The sequence below is a fragment of the Bombyx mori genome, chromosome 12 (genome assembly GCF_030269925.1).
Source record: "Bombyx mori chromosome 12, ASM3026992v2".
Classification (NCBI taxonomy): domain Eukaryota; kingdom Metazoa; phylum Arthropoda; class Insecta; order Lepidoptera; family Bombycidae; genus Bombyx; species Bombyx mori.
Genome location: NC_085118.1, coordinates 9,480,678 through 9,504,255, shown reverse-complemented (window position 1 = coordinate 9,504,255; position 23,578 = coordinate 9,480,678). Strand labels below are relative to the sequence as shown.

The 23,578-nt window shown below is 35.1% G+C and overlaps 1 protein-coding gene across 2 annotated transcripts; it reads right to left on the bottom strand.

Moving 5' to 3' along the window:
• Positions 1-597: 597 nt before the first annotated feature.
• On the bottom strand, positions 598-7,481 carry LOC101742938 (hsc70-interacting protein). 2 transcript variants are annotated; one of them, XM_004927164.5, is made up of 9 exons: positions 7,346-7,481; positions 6,961-7,168; positions 6,626-6,708; positions 4,873-5,084; positions 3,808-3,917; positions 3,345-3,504; positions 2,959-3,171; positions 2,281-2,431; positions 598-1,284 (listed from the first exon to the last, which is right to left on the bottom strand). In XM_004927164.5, exons 2-9 carry the CDS (start codon positions 7,143-7,145, stop codon positions 1,217-1,219), a joined length of 1,182 nt encoding a protein of 393 aa, XP_004927221.1. In that variant the 5' UTR covers positions 7,146-7,168; positions 7,346-7,481; the 3' UTR covers positions 598-1,216. The 2 variants fall into 2 exon arrangements, with proteins under 2 accessions (XP_004927221.1, XP_004927222.1); XM_004927165.4 differs by having other exon boundaries at positions 7,258-7,391.
• Between the last annotated feature and the right edge of the window lie 16,097 nt (positions 7,482-23,578).

Here is a 23,578-nt window from a genome sequence, read left to right as displayed (position 1 = left end):
ATTAATCAAAGTGCACCATTGTTATCTATGCACTTTTGCCATCTCATATGTGCATTGATCCATTTACTAAAAAACCATGGGGATGAGAATTCATAAACTCTTTAAAGGCGGTTTGGACTGCCGCATTGGAGTTGAATTTTTTTCCTTGCAAGAAATTGTCCAAATTCCGGAAAAAATGGTAATCTGTTGGAGCAAGGTCCGGGGAGGACGGAGGATGTCGCAAATAGCCAGGAGGAGTGGGATTTGCTAACAGCAGCCCGAGCGTCTCCAAAGGATCTAACATCTCAAGAGCAGCTGCTTCGAATGATCATAAATGGTTCGCAGTATGGTAATCTAGCTTCTCTGGATTAGATTCAAGGTTTATAATAAGATACGGTACAAATAGATATAACCTACCATCATCTTGATTATTTTCGTTGCAAAGTAGTAATTATTTCAGATTCGAACACTGAGACCGCCGATAAACCACTATGAAAATTCGACTCCATATATAAATGTATTGTAGTATTCAGGTTGTGACGTCTGAGCTTCAGTACATACTAAGCACCATGAGTCGTGAGATTCTCCATCCAACTCGGGGCAATAAATAAAAAAATATTTATTTTAACTAACATCTTTATATTGACAAAATGTTAGCAAATACAATTCTAGGTGTTACCAACGAAATGCATACACAAGTAGAAGGGCTACATACCTAGTCCTTAATGAGGCGGTGTTATTTTTAGTAACCGACTATTAATAAAGAATCAGCAACATATTATTAGCTTTCACTCACTATAATTATGTGGACAAAAAGGGAGTAAGTAATAATAATCATCAGTTAAATAAGTGAAAACTATCAGTAACGCTACAATGTAGTGCTGTTTCAAATGCATGTATGTAGCCCGCTTTATGAAAACATATGCAATAATTAAAAAAAAAACTGTTAGAAAGTTATATTATGAAATGAAATAGAATCTTACATTCAAGTTTCTATATATAATTCGCAACATTTCAATATACATAAGTTTTTTAAATCCAGCGACCTTTTGACGGTCCCGTTATTTGACTGTTTAAGTAATGTTGGCTCGAGAATGACGAATAATTTTAGGTGACAAATGAAGAAAAATTTAATAGCGTTAAACTTTTCCCGTTCTTTAAATTGGTACAGTACAAATATACGATCGAATATATTTTATAAGCAAAATTTAGAATGTTAGTTAAAGACTATGAAATATTAATCAAGTCCGACGTCATCATCGGCGGACGACCGTGGTCCAGCGCCAGGTTTGGGTCCACCAAAACCTAAAAAAACAAACAAAAATTATTTCAAATTACATTATAAACGTGCACATTTTCTCGGTGTTTTTACCCTATTCATTGGTTTCTCTGGGGAAAATACTGAAGTCATATAGGATACTCTCATGTTCACAATGTAGTTCAGTTTGGTTGGGCTTTGTAAAAAGGGAAAAAATAGTGGCAATATGTATATTAAAAGTCCATGTTATAACACAGAGTAAGGTGCCGAGACTGAGAGTGACATATAGATTAAAATAATGAGGCGCCATAATAAAACTTATATGGTTGAATATGGTGTTGAATTTCATATCTTCATCTTTTATATGCATTGATTTCTAGTTATTTTCTATGAGTAGGGAACTTATTGTAGTAGTAAGTTTATTAAAGTAAATTTACTTTCGTGCCTTACAGCTACACTCCGCCATAACACTTTTACTAACATTCCTAGTTCCTACATCGAACTGTACGTCACAAATATTATACACATCACATTAGACATATTAGAATACCCAATGTATGTAGGTCTTCCGCGACACAAACTGCATTAGGTGCAGAACTCATTAGGAAATTATTTATGTTGCTTTTTCTTTTTTCGGCTTTTGAGAGTCGCAGACACAATTAAAACTAGTTTTACAGTACGCCACGATGAACAGTCCTCTGTTTTACCAAAACCAATATCAGAAATAATGTAATGAATATAAGAAAAGCGAGATCAAACCGTAAAAGTAGCCTTAAGCGTATCACATGTTTGAAAATAAAATATTATATTGTTTTTTTTACCCTAACCAGAAATGTCAAAAACATGAAAATAACTCAATAATCAATCTGTTCTGTTGGTTTATAAGCGAGCTATCCCATCAAGAGCAGATTAGCTAAGACGGCATTAATCGGTTGCTAGAACTTCTATCGAAGCAACAAAATAATGTGAATGCCTCTGCTTACCTTGAGGATTCATAAGCATGGGTCAATTCATTTTATCTTCACTTGAAATTTTATAATTACCTGGAAAGCCGCCCGCAGGTCCACCAGAACGTCTACCAAGTTTCGCTTGTAATTTAGCTATAACAGCAGCAATTTTAGGATTGTTCTGATATTTAATGAAATTTGCTGGATTACTTGTAACATCTTTGAATGCTGCAGATATTTCAGGATCCTGAAAAAATTATGTTATAAGTTTATTGAAAATCAAAGTTATCTCTTTAATTATACGTGAAGTAAAAACTTTGTGCAGGGGCACAAAGGGGCAAAAAGGGTTTTACGAAAATTGCGCGGTCGGACGAGTATGAAATTTCTCACACTTATAGAGAATATAGAGGAGTGCAGAATGCTAATATGTAAAAAAATTATGCATTAAAAAAAAATTAAATCAATTAAAAAAACATTACACATACTACCATGTATTTGACACACACACATATATATACTCTTTGTTTATTGTCAAACTTTTGTTATTGCAAATAGCCTGTGGTTAAATTGAGAATAGTTTAATATTGTTTATCTTTAATATTATTTGTCTATAGTATAGTCTTGGTGAAATCTGTGATTATAGAATTTTAATAGAACCTTAATAATGTTCAAACTTATAATTTCAATTAATTATAGTCGAATTTCGACTACTGTGGGATCACTAGTCTCTTTAAATATTCTTTAAAATGACCATATGAATTATCAAAGAATTACCTGGAATGCTGCCATAATTTCTGGATCCAGGAACATGTCATTGAAGTCATCCAGATTTACACCAGCAGGCATACCACCAGGGACATTAGGCATGCCTCCAGGGAAGCCAGGGAAATCCCCGGGTGTTGCACCAGCTGCAGCATTGGCTTGGGCCTGAGCAGCACGTGCTCTTGCTTCCTGTGCTTTACGGGCTCTGCGTAATTTCTCTCTATGCTGTAATTTTGTAATAAAGTGATATAGTAAGTATGAGTACCAATTTTTTATTCTTCCTCAATTTAAATCATTTAAATCAATTATAAGATAATTTTTTTCGAAATCACCTGATACCCTATGTAACATGAGACAAAAATACATTACTTTTTTATGGTCAAAATTGTCTAAATTACCTCTTTCTCCTCTTTTTTACGTTGGGCACTTAATTTGTGTTGACGTAATTTTTCAGCATTTGGTTTAACTTCATTAAGCCACTCATTTGTTTGATCATCATAGTCAATCTTTAAAGATTCACAAAGATCGTGGGAAGATTCTTCAAATTTACCCAAGAGCCTATATAGAAAGAAACATATTTAATAAACACAGTGCTTGGGCACAGCTTCACAACAAAATATTTGAATATCATTTATATTTACCAATTTACCAAATATTACACAAAGTAATTTTTTTTTTGATTCTATTTAGTTGAAAAGTAGAGGAAGTTCTGCAATAGTCAATTCAATAATTCTATCAGAGCTTCAAGAAATCCTCATCTTTTATTTTTATTTACAGTCAGATGGAATTTGTAAAAGGAATTTATATGTTCAAATATTCTTAATAATATTTTTGTGTATTACTAAATTCAGTCTCAATTACCTATATGCTCGCCCTCGGAATTTGTAGGCAGCTGCGCTGTCACAGTTCAACTCTAAGGCATGTGTGCAGTCTTTAATACATGCATTTGGTTTGTTTAGTTTTAGATACACCTAGAACAAGAAATGACTCCATAGAGCGCCTTGTCGTTCAGGGCAAAGTAGAAGGCACCAGACCGCGTGAAAGAGTGCCCATACGATGGACCGACCAGATCAAGTCGGCAGTTGGCAGCTGTTTGCATGAGTGCACCAGGCTCTCCACAAACCGGGAGGAGTGGCGATTGCTCGTGAGGCGCATAACATCTGTCCACAACAATGATGCTGGATGACGACCACGACCGCTCTGACAAGAGTGATACGACATACGAGAACAAGAACAATGGTTTTTTTTAGGCAGGCACTTATTGTTTATCAGAAAGTGATCTATAAGTTTTTATTTATTGGTGGACGAGCTTACGGCCAACCGGGTATTAAGTGATTACTGGAGCCCGTATATGCCGCCATCCACCTTTAGACATGAAGCCAAAATCTCAATATATTAAAAAATAATAACACAGATTCTTTGTATCTTTTTAGAAATTTTATGTTCTTGTACTACAGCTTTTATTCGTACTCATAATAATACCCGTCACAATTAAAGGTCTTGACCTGATTTATTATTAAAGTACTAACTGCCTTTTGGATTTTTAAATGTTAAATTAATTTATTAGGTACCAAAGTTGTTAGCTTTTGTATTTTAATTTAAATACAATGGCCATTCAAGCCGAATAAGATTGCTAATTCTTCCAAGCCAAGAACCTGTGATCTATTTGTCCACCTGTGTGAGTTACAAGAAGTCCTACCACCAGTATTTCCACAAATTATAATTTTTGAGGGTTTGATTTTTTTTTTACACTATGAAGAAATATCAGTGTGGATGTTTGAACATTTTATGTGGAAACAGCAAATGAAAAGTACCATGTTGACCTCTTACCAATGATCATTGTATTGTTGACGGTAATGCACTATTTTTGTTTGTGTACTTAAATTTATTTTGTAACAATTAAAAGCAATGTTTTATTCAACTGACCTGTCCCCGTTTAGCAAACAACAAAGCACTCTGTGGATTTAATTGTATGGCTGCAGTATATAGATTAATAGCTTCGTCGTATTTTTGTTCCGAGAATGCTCTCATTGCTTCAGAGCGCTTTTCATCTGACTCATCTCTTTCTTCTTCAGTGACCTCCTTGTTTGGATCACCCATGTCTTGAGATTCGTCTGTTTGATCAGGAGCTATGACACCTGAAGACAAAGTCTCTTATAAATGACTGTACTATTGTTGGTGTATGCCAATATTGTATTATTCCTGTTTAATGAGGACTTTTATTGGTTATTTGGGAATCAAAGACCAAAATGTGAAAATATACTTATGAACTATTACTTGGAATCAAAGCCTTAGGTAATCCATTTTCTTGTTACAATTTTTCTTTGTTATTAATCAGTAACACTTCTGGAATTAGTTCTCATTTCGTGGAATATGAAATAAATATTCATATATATATCTTTAATGGTAAACACATATTTAAATAATAATTTATGATATTGATTTTATAATAATATTTAGTCTCAGGCTGTACAGTGGCATTCATGAAGTGTTTGTGGGCTTAGAGGGCTGTTTAATCTCAGGAGAGTACTGTTTTGCATACATTTAGTATAACAAAATGTAAGAATTTTGACAATTATGTTTCCAGCATTCTTCAACATTCCTTGTAGGTACATAATGGGAGTCCTTAATAGAATGAAGCAGTACTTAATGTTTGGACAGACTTATGCATTACACAACACAGATTGGTCCTAATGTATTGCTTCCATATCCAGAGATTTCTATGCCAGTTTTCCCCATGACAAACTACCTTTATTAAAACCCATATAGAAAAAAAGGTATTTGGATCAATGATAATTTTGATCTCACAACACAAATCACTTCAAATCTCTCCTTCTACAGAGGGACTTCTGTTTTTGCAGCTTTTGTTTCCATATGGAGTGCTCTCAAGAATTAGTTGAGATAATTCCGTTTTCAAATCTCCATTTTCTAATCATAGCACCTGGCATTAATGAGCAACAGTGATTATTTACCATCAGGTTCAGTATCCTCAGTTGAATTCATATGGTATTCATAGAGATGCACACTGGACAGTCTGCAAATGTTAGGAGCGGACGGCGGGCCCAAGAGATGGAATTTAGGACTCTACCCACTAAATGTCTCCCCTACACTCTTTCACCCGACGCCCAATCTCCGCCTGGGGTCAGAAATCAGTCAGAGTAGGGGGATTCCTGGGATCAACACTACAACCAGACTCGTGGCTCTACCCTGAGGACACCCGACTGATGGGTCGTCGACGACCAACGTTCCAGGATACCTTGCTGGGTCAGAACCAGCTTGTGGGTCGGAACGCGATACATCGCCGATCAGGTTCTTCCACAGTATGTTGGCGACCACAGTGATTATGGAAACGCAGACCACAGCAACCAAGGCGTCATCCCATCCTTCTGGTGTTAGCGCACTAGTGGTAGTAGCATGCGGCGCGGCAACACTCAGGAAGCTTGCCTTAAGTAGCTTGAATATGCACAAAGTTGGTAAGCAATCAATTTCAGGGAAATCATTAAAAGTTTTCATTACTTGAAATCTGTGAAGCTCTATGGAAAGAATAATAGAAGGTTACTGGTAAACATAATTAACAAATCATTTTTTTCCAGTTAGAATTCTGTAAAGAAAAGGAGGCACTGGAAGCAGGATGATTGGCCAAAGTTGACCATCATTCATACAAAAAAATTCTTCTTACCTTCCATATCTAATTCTACATCTGATTCAGGCTCCTGTTCCTCGTCAGATGACGATTCCACTTTTTCTTCATTGCTAGATTTTCTGAAATAAGTAAATAGGGTTATTTATGGGATAGTTGTTATGTAAAGATGAGAAAATCTCTAATCAAAGCTAAGTAAAAATATTGACTTTAAATACGTAATAAAGTGATTAGCGTTTACAGCTTACAGTGACATTCTAGAAAATATTTCGATGATTAACATACTACGTGACCATGCTAAATTTGCTAATGTTTCTTTTGAATTTGTTGAAAATTGTTCATTTTATTGCATATTTATTATAGTTTGAACTTACTTATCACCAGCAGCCGTAAAATCTTTGGCACCAAAAGTAGCGGTCGGCAATGATACACCAAGAGATATCAGATAATCCTTAAAAAACGCCAATTGTGGATGGTGTAATAGTTGCGGCTGTGTTTTACATATTTCCACAAAGGATTTCAACTGGTCTAATTGCTCAGCGTTGTACGGGCAACTCATTTTTCTTTGTAGGTTTCGTTAATCTACCGGTCAAACAAATTGTGTTGTAGCATAATACAATTTAGTTCTCTTATTAAATGTTACTAATAGCGTGTATATAGTATTTATTTACTTGTAAGAAAAAAAATTATAGCCGAGAGACAACAATTTCTTATATATATTTGAGTAAATCAGTACATTTAGTATTCAATCACACTCACCGCAAAAATCAAAGTTTAGTAGGTAGGTACCTATAGGTATAGCTCCTTTATAGGTCTATGTATAGCTCTCTCTGGCCCCGAAGATTGGATATAATCTGTGCGTAACTTTTTTAAAGGGATTTTCGACGTGGTAACTAAGACTTTAAGTCATATCTTATTTTAATTTATATTCTTATTTTTACGAAAACTGATAATATGAAGTGAAATGAAATGAAATGAAGATGGTTAATTTGAGACATTAATCAACTGGGATGAAATTAAATGAAATGAGATGAGATGGTTTGGGATGACATATAATCTCAGTAAAATGGTGGTCATTTACTGAGACTTTTTCAGTGGACTTTTGGAGAATCTCGAGAATCTACAGCTTGACAGTTTCGCTAACAAGATTTTTTTTTTAAAAATTGATAGTCACTCCTGCTACGTTCTTTAAAACAGATTGCGATATTTGAGTCGTCTATTATCAAAGGTGGCAATCTGTGCATTTGGACAAAAAATTTTTATTGTTATGTCAATACAGATTGATTTGAATATCATCGTCTCCTTCAAAGAATACGGTTCAAAACCTGCATTAAATAAAGGTTAATAGTTAACCTGTTATTTATCTAAGATGTCGTTCCGAAGAGTTTTGTGACTGCCAATGGAATACAAAGTCAATAATTCGTTTTTTCTGATTTACCAATCATTGTCCAAAAGTCAGATTGCCGGCTTTGATAATAGTCGACTAATTTATTCTATGGAGGACTTTTCACAACTAGTATCTATAGCTATACCTACCCTATATATTTACGCGGACTTTTTGGCGGGAACGCGAGGAGTGAAGTTGTGTGATTTGTTTTATTTTGTCTAATTAGTGTTTCTTCAGGTTTAAACTGGTAATAACGGTGGTTTATTAACTGTTTAATATCTGTGAAAGTGCACAAATGTGGGAAAATTAAACAAAGCCGCTGGACGTAACTTCGCGGGATCCTCCAAAAAGTCCACTAAAAAAAAATTTCAGTAAATAACCACCATTTTACTGAGATTATATTTCATCCCATATCATCTCATTTCATTTAATTTCATCCCAGTTGATTAATGTCTCAAATTGATCATGTTCATTTCATTTCATTTATCTCCATATTATCATTTTTCATAAAAATAAGAATATAAATTAAAATAAGATATGACTTAAAGGTCTTAGTTACCAGGTCATAAAATCCCTTAAAAAAATATATATTTACGCACGAGACTTTTTGGCGGGAACGCGAGGAGTGAAGTTGTGTGATTTGTTTTATTTTGTGAATTTAGTGTTTCTTCAGGTTTAAATGTGTAACAACGGTGGTTTAATAACTGGTTAATATCTGTGAAAGTGCACAAATGTGGGTAAATAAAAGAAAGCCGCTGGACGTAGCTTTTCGGGATCTCCAACAAGCCCACTGAAAAAGTCTCAGTATTAAATAACCACCATTTTACTGAGATATATTTCTCCCATATCATCTCATCTCATTTCATTTCATTTCACCTCAGTTGATTAATGTTTCAGATTAATCATCTTCATTTCAATTCATTCTATATTATATTTTTTCAAATAAGAATATAAATTATAATGAGACTTGACCTAAAGGTCTTAGTTACCAGTTAGTTTTGGCGGGAACCCGAGGAGCAAAGTTGAGTAAATTGTTTTATTTTGTCTATTTAGTGTTCCTTCAGGTTTAAATATGTGATAATGGTGGTTTATTATCTGTTTAGTATCTGTGAAAGTGCACAAATGTGGGGAAATAAAACAAAGCCGCTGGACATAGCTTCTCGGGATCTTCCAAAAAGTCAACTGAAAAAGTCTCAGTAAATAACCACCATTTTAATGAGATGATATGGGATGACCATATTATCTCATCTTATTGCATTTCATTTAATTTCATGTCAATTTATTAATGTTTCAAATTAATCAACTCACATTTCATTTCAAAATATTCAAAAATAATAATATATGTGAAGCATATAAAACCTAACGGGTCGTAAGACTTATATCGAGCATGGTGGACTTCAAATCATTTGGCAAACATTAATTATTGTAAGTAGGTACCCACTTAAATATTTAAGGAACACATGCTCACAAGCGACATCTACATTTTAAGAAAAACATCGTGTATCTATTTTTATTGATTTTAGGGCGGATAATAATAAAAAAAATTAGGTAGAAAGGGTTTCTGGTTGCCCGGAGGCCTTTCCAGTTCCACCAGAACAGATGGGTGAGCAAATTCGCTAACAGCTGCTCGAGCGCCTCCAAAGGAGAAGCACTTGGAACTTGGAGAGGACTTGAAAGCACCTGCATTACAAATGAATCTACTACCGGATCGGAATCGCGACCCACTGAGAAGACCCGCTCAGAAACTCTGGGGGCTGATATAGGGCATTATAAACCCGCAAAGGTAGGTAAGGCATTTGATCTAATATAAATGTCAATGTTGGATGCCGGTGGCATTGGACCGGTCGCACTGGAAATCTATTGGAGAGGCCTATGTTCAGCAGTGGACGGCGATAGGCTGAAATGATGATGATGATGATGAAATGTCAACCGTGAAGTCATGTGATCCGATTTCAATGTTGAGATAACCGATAAACAGTATGTACAATTGATGCCTTCAGCTCTAACACAAGGAGCAGGCTAAGGTACCTCAGCAACTGTACTCGTCGAACTCGGCAAAGAGTTCGACGTGCAACTTAACTCATGCATCATCCCGCTGAGTTTCTCGCTGGATCTTCTCAGCGGGGCACGATTCCGATCCGGTAGTATATTCATTCGCGAAGCAGCTGCTCTTGAGTTGTTAGGTCTCCTTCGGAGGTGCTCGGGCAGCTGTTAGCAAATCCCACCCCTCCTGGCTGAACATTTGCTCGCCCACCTGTCCTGGTGAAACTGGAAAGGCTTCCGGGCCACCAGTAATCCATCAATTATAAAAAAAATATGTACAATTGAAAGTTCGCTCTCAAGGTACGAGGAAGTATTTGTGCTGCTGTCTTTGGACTCCTGTTACCGCTTACTCCGGGGGGAACCTTGAGCCCGTTCACATTTTTTTTAATAATGAAGATCTCGAAATTTAGGTACACAGTCACGGAATGACTGCAGATAAGACGATGAGATTTTGAATCAAGAAAAAGAGAAAACCTAGTTCGTGGCAAATGTTTGCACAAGTTTGAAGAACATCTCGACATGTAGTAACAATGTTTCCCACTAAAGAACTTCAATGGGTGTACGATAACGACACGATCACGTACGATGGAGCGATGGCAACTAGGGTGGGAGTCCAACCGTCTATACGATCCCGGGTCCCGGCGCCGGGATTTCTAATCATATTCTTTACTAATATTTCAGTTTGGTTGATACCATATTTTATTTTTGTTTAACCGTACTGGACTAGCTTGTTCTTCTAATTCAACTAAAATACCAGCATTTATTGCTATTTCAGCTTATTCTATAGTTTTTTTTTAACTATCTCGGTCTAGGATCTCGAAGGAAGACAGGAACTAAATACCAAGACGTGTAGTGGCTTCTCGGAATATGAACTAACTAATATGACAAGTAGTTAATTTATATTTGACTTAGAAAATATAAATCACTTTCCATTGCGTTGCAGTAGTACTTAGTAAATTGCCTTATAACCTTTAGGAACTCTATGCTCGCACTCTCTTTAAAAAATATCACAGATACACATATCGTTTATATATCATAGAATATCACACGGTTTTAGAATGAGCTTCCCGCCACGGTGTTTCCCGAGCGCTACGACATATTCTCCCTCAAACGAGGTTTGTGGAGAGTACTTAACGGTAGGCAGCGACTTGGCTCTACCCCTGGGATTACTGAAGTCCATGGGCAACGGTAACCACTTACCATCAGGTGGGCCGTATGCTCGTCTGCCTAAACGGACAATAAAAAAACTCATGAATAATAGGTATAGACTATTATAGACTGCAGTACAACTTATTGCAAATAAATATTTTAGTATTAATTAATATACGAAGGCAATGAATAACCGCAAGACACAAACGTATGATGCGCAGATATCTAAATATTTTTCCACTGATTAATGTTTTTAGATTTTAACCTATGAGTTTTTAACTCGTTGCTTCGAAGAAAGTTCTTAATTTTACTTTCCCTATAGCGACCTTGAAATTCAGCAAATAAACATAAACGATGATTACATTTTAAATTAAAATATTTCAAGAACCGACAAGTACACGAAAGGCGAGAGCATCTTGTTTCACTCACAAATTAGTGGTACGAATATTATTAAATTTTACAGCTTAATTGGCGTCGTTCATTAACAAGTAATATTCTTGCTTAATATATGTGTTGACGAGTTTTCTCTTTGATTATTTTGCATTTTAGACATTTTTCAATTATGAATTTCTGCTGAACGACTTTTTTACGTGAACCATCTAAACTTATATCACAGTATCTACATAGTTAAAAAAATTGTTCCAATCGAATTGTAAAGAAAGTTGCCTTGGGTAAAACCTTACCGTTTTTTAACGCACCAGACGAGTGTACTAGGTTACGGGCCAACTGTTGCTAAGTGATTATTTCAGCCTATAAACGTTACAATCTGAATGTCATCATCCACCTTGAGACATCCAACATGATTTCCTAAAAAAACCTTGAAACGAATAGCATTACCACTTCCGTCAGGGCTGACATTAGGCTCTACCACACATTACGTTGAAATTTCTAGCAAAATTTAGGATATTTTATAATTCGTGTCAGAGTTCCCGGGGATAATCTTCGTACTCTAGCACCAATCGAGTACTAAATCGGAATTGTCGTTACGCTTATCGCTTACGTGTGCGGCACAGGTAGAATAACGTTTATTATGATAATCAACCAAGTTCGAGAATGTTAAATATGAACACCATAATGATATGTTGACACTTTCGAATTATTTTCATCACGTGACGATCCATTGTGTCGTGCGGACATGTTATTATTTACACAACATTCAATATTACAAGGACGTACGTATACTTAGTCTGGCCATAAATACTGTTACAATTAAAAATAAACAAAATATTACATTTAAATTTGGAATCTGTCATTTTTATATAATTGCTCATTGAGTTTTCTCATTTTAGCGCCAATACATTGTACAATATTTGGCGATATTAAAATGGAGTGGGGTGATAAAGAGAACCTAATCGCTGTGATTGCATTACACAAAGTAGGTATGGAGCCAAATGCAATTTTTAAAACTCCATACGCTTGGTATTCGTAAAATGTTTGTGTACCGGCCTATTAATAGGGGCAATGAGACCTCCTCTGTTTTTGACAGAAAAAGATCTGGCCGTCCACGTAGTGTTCGTACGAAAAAGGTGGTCAAAGCAGTAAGGGAAAGAATTCGAAGAAATCCTGTCTGAAAGCAAAAGATTTTATCTCGGGAGATGAAGATAGCACCTAGAACCATGTCGCTTATTTTAAAAGATGACTTAGGACTTGCAGCCTATAAGAGACGTACTGGTCATTTCTTAACTGATAATTTAAAAGAGAATAGGGTTGGAAAATCGAAACAACTACTGAAGCGGTACGCAAAGAGAGGTCATAGAAAAATTTTGTTTACGGATGAGAAATTTTTTACAATTGAGCAACATTTTAACAAACAAAATGACCGTATTTATGCTCAAAGCTCTAAGGAAGCTTCCCAATTAGTCGACAGAGTGCAACATGGGCACAATTCGACTTCAGTGATCGTTTGGTAGGGTATTAGCTATGAAGGAGTGACTGAGCCATACTTTTGTGAAAAAGGTATTAAAACATCGGCACAAGTGTATCAAGATACCATTCTTGAAAAGGTGATGAAGCCCCTTAACAACACCATGTTCAATAATCAAGAATGGTCCTTCCAGCAAGACTCGGCGCCAGGTCATAAAGCTCGGTCTACGTAGTCTTGGTTGGAAACGAACGTTTCGGACTTCATCAGAGCTGAAGACTGGCCGTCGTCTAGTCCCGATCTTAATCCGCTGGATTATGATCCATGATAATTTGGAGTCCCTAAAACAATCCGTACGATTGGCAGTGAAAAATTTTTCCATGGGAAGAGTGCGTGCTTCTATTGATAACTGGCCTCAACGTTTAAAGGACTGTATTGCAGCCAATGGAGACCACTTCGAATAAGCTTTTTATACTTTAAATTGTTTTATATTTATGTATTAAACTAACATACTGTAAAAGTAATAAATGTTATTTGCAATAGATTTTTTTTTCCTTTGTCTCAGTATTTATGGCAAGACTAGGTATACTTAATCGTACGTTTAAATACATTTCATTGGAGTGATCATCTACGGTGGATGCAGAGAGGCAAGAGACAGCAGTGAAGTATTTCCTTCGTCTTTTGCCGTAGTTAAAGGTTCCCAAGGCACAAGGAAAAATTCTGAAAAAAGGTTGTTGTATAAATAATAATAAACAAATGGTAGGTTTAATCTAAATCTACTGGTGACATCAATAAAACTACTTTTACGGTTTATAATTCGAACACCAGGAAAACTGTAAGCTATTCAGAAACGTCGGAAATAATATTATAATGACGATAAAAGTATGTAGCTTTATTTATGTCAGCAGTGGATTTTGGATTAATTCAGGGCTTATAAATCGTTTTTTTTTTATTATTATTTATACAAAAATCTTTTTTCAGAATTTTCTCTTGTGGAACCGAATAACTATAATATACTGACTCTGAATAGGTAGTTCATAATATACTATTATAGTTTAATATATCTAATAAAACTACAGTTTATGTACTATGAAGTGCCGCTCATAAATACTGGCGAGAAAACGCTTTCGACAAAGTGAACGAAAATCTGGAAACTGCTGGTGAAGGCATCCTGTTGCTTATTTCTGATATCCGATTTGATTTGAAGATCGGGACCGCCGTTATAAAACAAAATGCTTATTTCTGTCGTGAAGCAGTAATGCGTTTCGGCTTGAAGGGTGGGGCATCCGTTGTACAGTAAAATTGAGACTTAGAATTCGTGTCTCAAAGTAGGTGGCGGCATTTACGTTGTATCTATGTTCCGGTATCCATTTACCGCCAGGTCCCTATTAAAAATAAATGTTGCAAGTGTATGAACTTTGAATTCAATCGTGTTTCAACATTTAACACGCTGAACGCCATGCGACCCAGCGGTGGGCCTAGTCTACTATACTATTTGGGCCAAGCCAAAATCAGGGAATCAGTAATTTTTATCAACTTCAGATTTTCATTCTAAAATTTATAAAATATGATAATTTGCACGGAAGATAAAAATTAGCAACTTTTACCAACTAGTTTTTAAGATTTTTAAAAGGCTAGAACTTTCTAAAAATACTTATATACTTTCTATTGGATTTGAAAGCTAAGGCGTTTGGTTCGGTTAATGGGCCACGCGACTCACTGCCATAGGCGTTTTGTTTGATCATGATGGTTGAGCTGCAATCTGTGGTTTGTAGGAAGCGTTTACGTTAGAAACTTCACGCGACTCACGGGTGACCCTCATGGCCCGAAAGGTTCAGTAAGATAAGGCTCACCGGTGAGCACCGTGGCCTGAACGAAAATACTCGATTTTTCATGTGACGTTCAATGTGTTAACCTATATATTTCTGACCGAATGCACTTCTATTTTTTTTACTTTATAGGTACACATCACGCTCCGATGATTGGTCTATTTACATGCCCGAACCGGTAGTTATGTCCTATAGCTATAACAGTTTTATGTTCTTTGATCATGAAAGGTGTGAGGATGCAAAGGCAGAGGAGGGTAAAAGTTGAGTAGGTACTGCGCAAAACGGTTATATGTCGAGGAAATTGTGTAAAAGCACATTCAAGTGGATCCCAACGACAGGTTGGGTTTAAATGTATTATCAGCTTATATGGCTTACGTAGTTTTTTAGTGAATTTATGTTGAATGTGAAATTATAATAATTGCACAAAAAATATCAACAATCAATCGATAATCATATTTAATACGTAAGAAGCAGTTTAATAAATGAACCATAACTTGAATCAATTGATGGCTTAATTTCATTTGTGAAATGCCAGATAGATGTCAGTTACATTATTGTTTTACTAAAAAAAATTTAGCAGCTAATAAAATACATTTCCTTTCCAAAGTTTGCTTTCTTGAATTTTACGAACAACCTAACAGATGTATTGATAGCTGGAATATTTATTTTTATAAAATTATGTCGAAAATTAGTAGACTAAGCTGCTTTTTTATATGTTTTAGGCAGAACTACTAGAGGCCATCTGTAGCAATCATAATTTGGACGAGGTAGGCTACGAGACATTATTATGCATTTTTCAGGGAAATACATTTGAATAGCCTGGGCAGCTTTATTTCAACGTTTTGCTAAGATTAAGCTTCTATAAACATAACTCGTATGCCAAATTTTTAAGTACCTACTAACATTTCGTCTGTAGCAACCATAAGTTTGACGCGAAAGCTACGAGACATCATTATTGTAGTTGTATGTGAAATTTTATGGGCTTAAGTTTCATTTCATTTCATTAACAAAGGTTGACGCATTAATGCATTGACGCATTAATGACGAATATTGATAATATTAATATGCGTCGCTTACCGTCATTATTTATGAGAATGACAGGCTATAAATTGAAATGTATTTTTTTATAGTATCAATAATATGACTAGACTTGAAAAATTTTATAATATCAATTTATATAACTGCATTCCCAATCACAAGAGAACAGTTCATACTTATCTCTAACCGCTATTTCCTTTGTAAATATCATCATTTCGAGTGGTGATTTTAGCACAGTGGGAAAATAAAACAAAATGGTTGGACGTGACTTGTCGGATTCTCCCAAAAAGTTCCTTGAACTCTTTGTAAATTCCGCATTTTACTAAGAGGTTATTTCTTTTCATCTCATCCAACACCTACGGTTATCTTGTCTCGCCTCATTTATTTTCATTCTATAATAAATTTCATTTCAATTTATTCTGTTATATAAGACGTGTTATACAATAGACATCGCTTTAGCTTTAGTTACAATAGATTAGTGTGTAAATGCTACGTTACCTTTTGCTCCTGGAAGGAAAGAAAGGAGTGAAAAAAAAACTACGGTATGGCTGTTTATTATGATACCTGTCTTCTAAATTAAGTCTGTTATCTGTGATACCAGTGCTAAGGCCTTGATCTGCACGATGATATTTCGCAGTTAGACATGCCGTAGATAATATATGACAACTCTGTTAGATATTTCTTCTTAAGTGATATTGTGTATAATTTACTGTGATGTCATTGCTCATAGTTTTGATGGAGCAAACACAATATTCGATGCTCTCTACCAGTTTCATAATAGTCGAACATAGTTTGTAGATTGGGCTATGGGAAGCCATAATAATCATTTTTCTTATTGTCATGGAAGTATCGGCCGTCTACCTAGTATTTTATACCCTTAAACGAGCAATTCTTGTATATTTATATATAATCTGAATCTCGGAAACGGCTCCAAATATTTTCATAAAATTTAGTATACAGGTGAAAATTTTACGTGCGGACGTCTAATAAAATAACATTGCATTCAATTTTAAATTTAATTATTTTATTGTTAAGATGAATAGACGAGCTCACTGCCCACCTTTTTTTATTGCCCTTGTAAGCAGACGAGCATACGGCTCACCTGATGGTGAGTGGCTACCGTCGCTCATGGACTTCAGCAATGCCAGGGGCAGAGCTAAGCTGCTGCCTACCGCTTAATACTCTCCAAAAGCCTCGTTTAAAGAAGGACATGTCATAGCGTTCGGAAAACACCGTGGAGGGGAGCTCATTCCAGGGTACTTCAAATGGTGATTTCGGGGGCGATAAATCGATCTAGCTACGATTTATTTTCAAAAAATGTTCTTTTATTCGTGTTTTCAATAATCAACGTTATCGATAATCAACTTTATGACCCTTCCAAACATCTATTGGCGAATAATAATACTATTTTTCTTAATTGAGGCCAACTAACCGCTTTAAAGACACAAAAAGATGGCGTTATCAAAAAAAAAACCGAGCAAAGCTCGGTCATCATCTAGTTTGTACTAAAAGGGGATCAAAGCAGTGAATAAATCCGAATAACTCCTGCCGATTGATATATTTTTTCCACGTACTTGAATATAGAATTCAGAACTATTTCGTATATATTGGTGATGACTTAGGATGAGCAAAGAAATAAATAAAAATATGTGTTTAAATTAAACGTCCTTGTTCGCAATACCCTATCTAACATTGCATTTGTTTTTATACTATAGTTTTATATACTTACTATAGTATAGCTAGCATTATTTATTTCCATTTAGTTGAATTTGTAAAAGAGTCCATTTTTTGTCGTATTCAATCATTTACTATATTTAGAAAACAGATTTTGTCTACTTTAGAGCATCTTAAGGGCATGAATTATAAAACAAAATTCTAGAACGCTTTCTTGAGAAAGTTGATGTTTAAAACCATTTATTTTACTTAGAGTAATGGTTTCTTGTTAGGTATCTGAACTTAGTTAATATTTCATACTCTTTGACTGTAGGTATCGTGTAGATCATAATCTTATTTATAGTCGGTCGAACCTATTTGATTAAGAAATTTAAAATTATTTATCGAAAGCACATCCTCTTTAGAAAAAATGTAAGAGTCATAGATAGTAAATACACTTATAAGATACGTATTTTAGTTCAGTAATCCATGTTATCGTAGGGAGACAAACACTGAAAATAAATTTTAGTTGCTCCTTTTTATTGCTTAGTTAAGTGCGTTAGTTAAGTGGTCACCGAAGCCCATGGACAGTAACGTAAATGCCACCACCCACCTTGAGACGTGAGTCTAGATTTTTACGAAACGCATTACTGCTTCAAGCAGAAATGAAGTGGGTGGTTATTTACCCTTGCGGGCTCATAAGAAAATGTAATTAAATTTTTGTGGGTTTGATTTTTATAGGATAACTAGCGACCCGCCCTCGCTTCGCTTCGGAAACATTAAAACACACATGAAACCAAAAAAATAAAATAAAAAAAGTAGCCTATGTTCATCAGGGACAATGTCGGCTTCTAATGGAAAAATAATTTTTCAAATCGGTCCAGTAGTTTCGGAGCCTATTCGAAACAAACAAACAAACAAATCTTTCCTCTTTATAATATTATATAAGTAATAAGTATAAGTATAGATATTATTTGTTCACCGTGAAAGTCAGTCGTGAACATTTGTCAAGGGCGTATTTAATTAGAAAAATAGGCACTTGCCTACGAGCTTCGAACGCGATACGATACGTGTGCACCGGGCGTCTTATTCTATAAGCCATAACAACTTCAGAGCTTTGTAGAGCAACAGTATAGTTTTTTTTAGTTGCTTTTATTCATATTTTATTAAAAATGTTATTTCGAATAAATTATAATTAATTAGCCATTGTTGAAAGTTACGAACCATCAGCTTACGCTGATGTAATTGCTTATCGTAAATTAACTGACTTGTCAACAGTTTCTTGAAGTAAACAATCAAATTATTTTCTTCCCCGCGTCTCTGAACTGAGTGAGTAGCACTGTGTTTGCTAACTAAGTCTCGGTAAACACAATTAAAACGGCATCTCGCATGTGGACGGATTTCAAGAGACTTAGGTATAATTTTCCGATGTAAATCCGGGCTTTAAGAAGCCCTTTCAAATTCCCCGCCAGCCCTAAAGGGAATTTTAAAGGAGATCGTATTCTGAGTTCATTGCTTCACGAAGAAATAACGTGCACATTTTTTTGTACGTTGGTAATATTAGCTAAACCGTCATGCCAAAAATATTCTTCTAATATTTAACATTACTTATATTCGTATTTTGAGTTCTAATATAATAAGCCATGTTGTGGGTCCACATTAGCGAGTAACTACTACTACTAATAATACTTTTTTTCCTAAACAAATAGTTATCTAATGCATGTTCATCAACAACCTTAAGGATGAAGGAATAATATGTAATATAAATCGAAAAAGGCAAAATTTTGAATTTCGCTTTTCTACTGGTAGTAGAAGTAGTAATATCGTATGTAAGGTAGGTACTACGCTATTTCGCCTATTCTGCCGCGAATCAATGTGTTCCAGTTTGAAGGGCGCGACAGCCATTTTATACAATAAAACTGAGACTTTGACCTTAAATCTCAAAGTGGATTTCAGTATTTATATCTTGACAGGACTTGAAAGGAACACGGTACTTCTACGTGGTTGAAATAGGCAGGGTGATACATATCCGAAGGACTTTGGATACTTTCTTATTTCCATATATTTACGCAAAAAAGCGAAATTTGTCGCTTCAATTTTTAATAACCCATGCTATTACTCCTTCATCGTGGAAGTTCGTTAGCACAACTAAGTTTTTGTTTAAGAAGTTTTGCTTTACCGTACCTACCGCTTTTTACATACAATGCACTATAGTTGCAGCAACCGGCTGTCTTTACCTCAGGCCAAGAGCAGAACGTAAAACTGAGTGAATCGATTTTGATGATAATTTTAAGACTATTTTAAATATTTATACCAATTACTATGCCAGTGGAATGGTGATACTTGCATAGCTCAAAATAATCATATTTTATCGCATTTTTTTAAATATTATTTTGCGGGCAGGGTTACTTTGCATGGTTATTGCCTCATTCTTGATTGATCGATCGCTTTTACAGAGTATAAAGAAGTCGTTCCCAAACACGAACAATTCAAACTTCCGCCTCAAGGTGGCTGGCGGTATTCAAATAATGATCCCCATGGACTTCGGCACATAGCAACAGATGGGCCCTTAGTATGTTCACCGATCTATGCATTACAAAAAAAATTAGAAACCCGAATATAATAAATAATAAAGAAATAATATACGACATCGAAGTAGATTTTCGACTAGACTGCGGATTAACAAAGTTTGAGCTTCATTTTACGTTTAGCTATGGAAATGCATGTTGTTTTTCCTTACACTAAGGTTAATTAATCCTGTTTCGGGAGCAGTTATTTTGCTGCCTTTGGAGAACAAACAATTAACTCTTTATTGACAAATAAAGTAAAAGTAAAATTACAATATTACAACAAAGGATATCATTTAAAGTTCTTATCTTGGGTTTTCGTTTTAAGCCGTAGGTACATTCGAAATTATATAAATGATGGATTGCTTTTGAGCTAGCTTTGGTTTCAGTATTTGTGACAATCTATGTGACGTTATATGACGTGTACGCTTTGAGCGACGTCTTAGTTTGGGAATGTAGTTAGCCATTTTGTACATGGGGAAAATGCGGAGCTCGTTTCTTGGAAATAAGCTGGTAATCTTGGTAATATTTCTTTGTGATTGTTATTTAAGTATGTAATATTTATATATTTCTGTTCATTCGTATAGTATCTGTACTCAGTGATACGCATTATTAGCCCGTCTGTTGGGTCGCAGCGTGTCGACTATTTCGGCTACGGGGCAATCACACATTGCAAATTATATTAGTACGCCTCCCTGTACCTACGTTGGATCTCATCCAGCGACGGCAAATGCGGTACCGTCCGACTTCGAAGTGGCTTCGCTAAAGGTCACTAATTTCAGTTCCGAACGCTTCTTGTAAAACGATAAAATTATCCTACTTAAAAAACCTTCTTGAACATCTCAAATACGGCCCATAGCATCGTTAAAAATCCATTTAATTATTTCGAAAGCATCTAAGTTGAACCTTCATAACATTAAGTACTTATGGACTCCTTATTTAACTTACTCGTTTCATTACAAATTAATTAATTTGCTTCAAAGTTTACGCAAAGATGATCTTCGTATAAATTAAAAATTCGTGCTGAAGTAGAAGTACCATAAATACAGCTTAGTAAACCATTATGGTGATTTTATTATTGGTGAAACCCGGCTTGCGTCTTTAAAGAAATGCATATTTTATTTATATGTCGAATACATTGTTTACTTTTTGCTATTCTAGCACAGAAATTAGTATAAATTGTGCCTACAATATAAAAAATAATTTTGTACTACCAAGAACAATGTCCTCGTTGTGGTTGTATATGTAAACAGAGAGTGTCTCAGAAACCGCCTTGGACGGAATAGGGAACAGCTAATAGAAAAAAATCAGTGCCGCAGCCTTCGATCAATAATAGTACACAAATTACGGGAGAGAAATTGAGAGGGACAGAAATTGCAGCTTTTATCGCTAGTAATTACCTAAAATATGTTATAAAAAATTAATTTTAACGAAGTAAAATTTCCTGTTATCTATACGTCAAAGTTGATGAAAAAAGTGAAAATTTCTTCTTAACTATAAAATGTAAAAGAAGAAATTGTTCCAAACGTTTGATCAATTTAAAATTTTATTTTCAAATAAAAACCTTAATTTAGTATTAATTAGTATTATAGTATCTGGTATAAATTTTTTTTTAGTTTTTAAACTTATTATTTTATTGTATTTTGATATTGTTGTTTTGATGCACAAAAAAACAATAAACTAATAATAATAAATGACAAAATTTTCATAAAAAATCACTGCAAATAAAAGTCCGTTCCTTCATTGTAGTACGCCATAATAATTCTAGTCATCTGCAATGTAAAGCTAGTGGGTCTTTTGTCTCTGACAACACACAAAAAGGGAAGTGGAGCCCAGGAAGCTTCCAAATCAGTGGACATTTTTCATTATTTTTTTCCGTGCTCGTACTGTAAAGGTAAGAAACGCTGATTGTCGGTTGTCGAATAATAAATTTGAGCTATCAGATAGCAGACAATATCTTCTTAGAACACAGGTTGTACAGGAACCGTTCACCACACGATGACAGGTGGTGAAAGGCTTAATTATTCAAAACACAATTATATAGAATCAAAATCACGTTCGATTAATTATTTATATATTGCAAAAAAATTAGTATTCAGACGAAATATTACTATATTAACTCTGTGAAAACTGACAAACTATTTATGTTCGATTTAGTAATTGATAATACTACTCTATCAAAAAAGTATCGGTAAAAGTTCAGTAATACACAAACTGTTACTTATTTATCCAAATTTATTCTATCGCCTTCAAAGTATGCTTCTTTTTATACAATACAGTTACCCCAACGAATAATCCAATCATTAAAACATATTAAACGCTTTTCTGGAATTGAGTTCAGTTATTGCGCCGAATTCTCCTTTATGTTTTCTACCGATTGAAAACGGGTGCCACGAAGTGGTAATTGAGCTTAGTTGAAAAACGGAAAAAATCGGCTGAAGTCATATCTGGTGAATAAGGTGAGACTCTATGGTATTTGTTAAGTTTTTGGTCAAAAATTGTGCCACAAGTATGATCTTGTGTGAAGGCGCATTGTCGTGGTGTAAAATCCAAGAGTTTTATTTTTACAAATCTGACCTTTTTCGTCGGATTATCTTTCTTAAACGCCGCATTATGCTCATATAATATTCTTAATTTACAGTTTGATTTTCCGGCAAGAATTTCGACTGCACAACACCACGATAGTCAAAGAAAACAGTCAATATGACTTTGACTTTTGATCGACTTTGGTGTGGCTTTTTCGGTTTCAGTTCAGTTGGAAGGTGCTACTCCGATATCTGTTGACTAGTTAGTCTGAACACGAAATTCCATAGGCGATGGTAAATTTAAGACACTCTTTTTTCGATGGTTTTGTCCATTATGAAATTAGCTGTACACACTAGATGTGGTATAACTAAACACAGCACTGTATTTAATCTAAATAACAGATGCAAACTAAAGTCCGTGCAAAAATGGAAAACCGTTGTGTCAATCTAACAACAACAAAAAAATCGCGATCTTTTTTTGACTGACCGTATTCTCACACTGAGAGACACTATTAAACTACTGTCTGACTACTGTCTACTGTGAGACATTATTAAACTACTGTCATAATATGTTTATATTAATATAATATGTTTATATTATGACAGTAGTTTAATAGTGTCTCAGGAAGGACTCCTTATAATCAGTGAGCATCTAAGAATAAGACATTTTTTCCTACCTACTCGCTCGTAGCCTAAGGGGCTATTCTGTCTATGCACGGACGGGTAGGTGAGCTCACAGACTCAACCTGAGACAATTTACCTACTCTAGTCCTAGCAAGAGCAGTGCTTCACAGAATCTACCACCAGATCATCTCGACCTATTGAGAAGATCCAGCGAGAAACTTAGTAGTGGCTTAGTTCGGTAGTCGAAATCTTTGTCGTAATCGACGAGTTCGACGAGAACGCTGATCGGTGCTTGTAGAGTTTAAAAGTACCGAGA

What these genes read in the sequence shown, in the direction of transcription:
- LOC101742938 (XM_004927164.5), bottom strand. Translation starts at nt 7,145, where the DNA reads ATGAGTTGCCCGTACAACGCTGAGCAATTAGACCAGTTGAAATCCTTT. An exon ending in TGTAGAATTAGATATGGAAG is followed by an intron (nt 5,085 to 6,625) that starts GTAAGAAGAATT and finishes CTTTGTCTTCAG; the next exon opens with GTGTCATAGCTCCTGATCAA. An exon ending in TTCCGAGGGCGAGCATATAG is followed by an intron (nt 3,505 to 3,807) that starts GTAATTGAGACT and finishes CTTTCTATATAG; the next exon opens with GCTCTTGGGTAAATTTGAAG.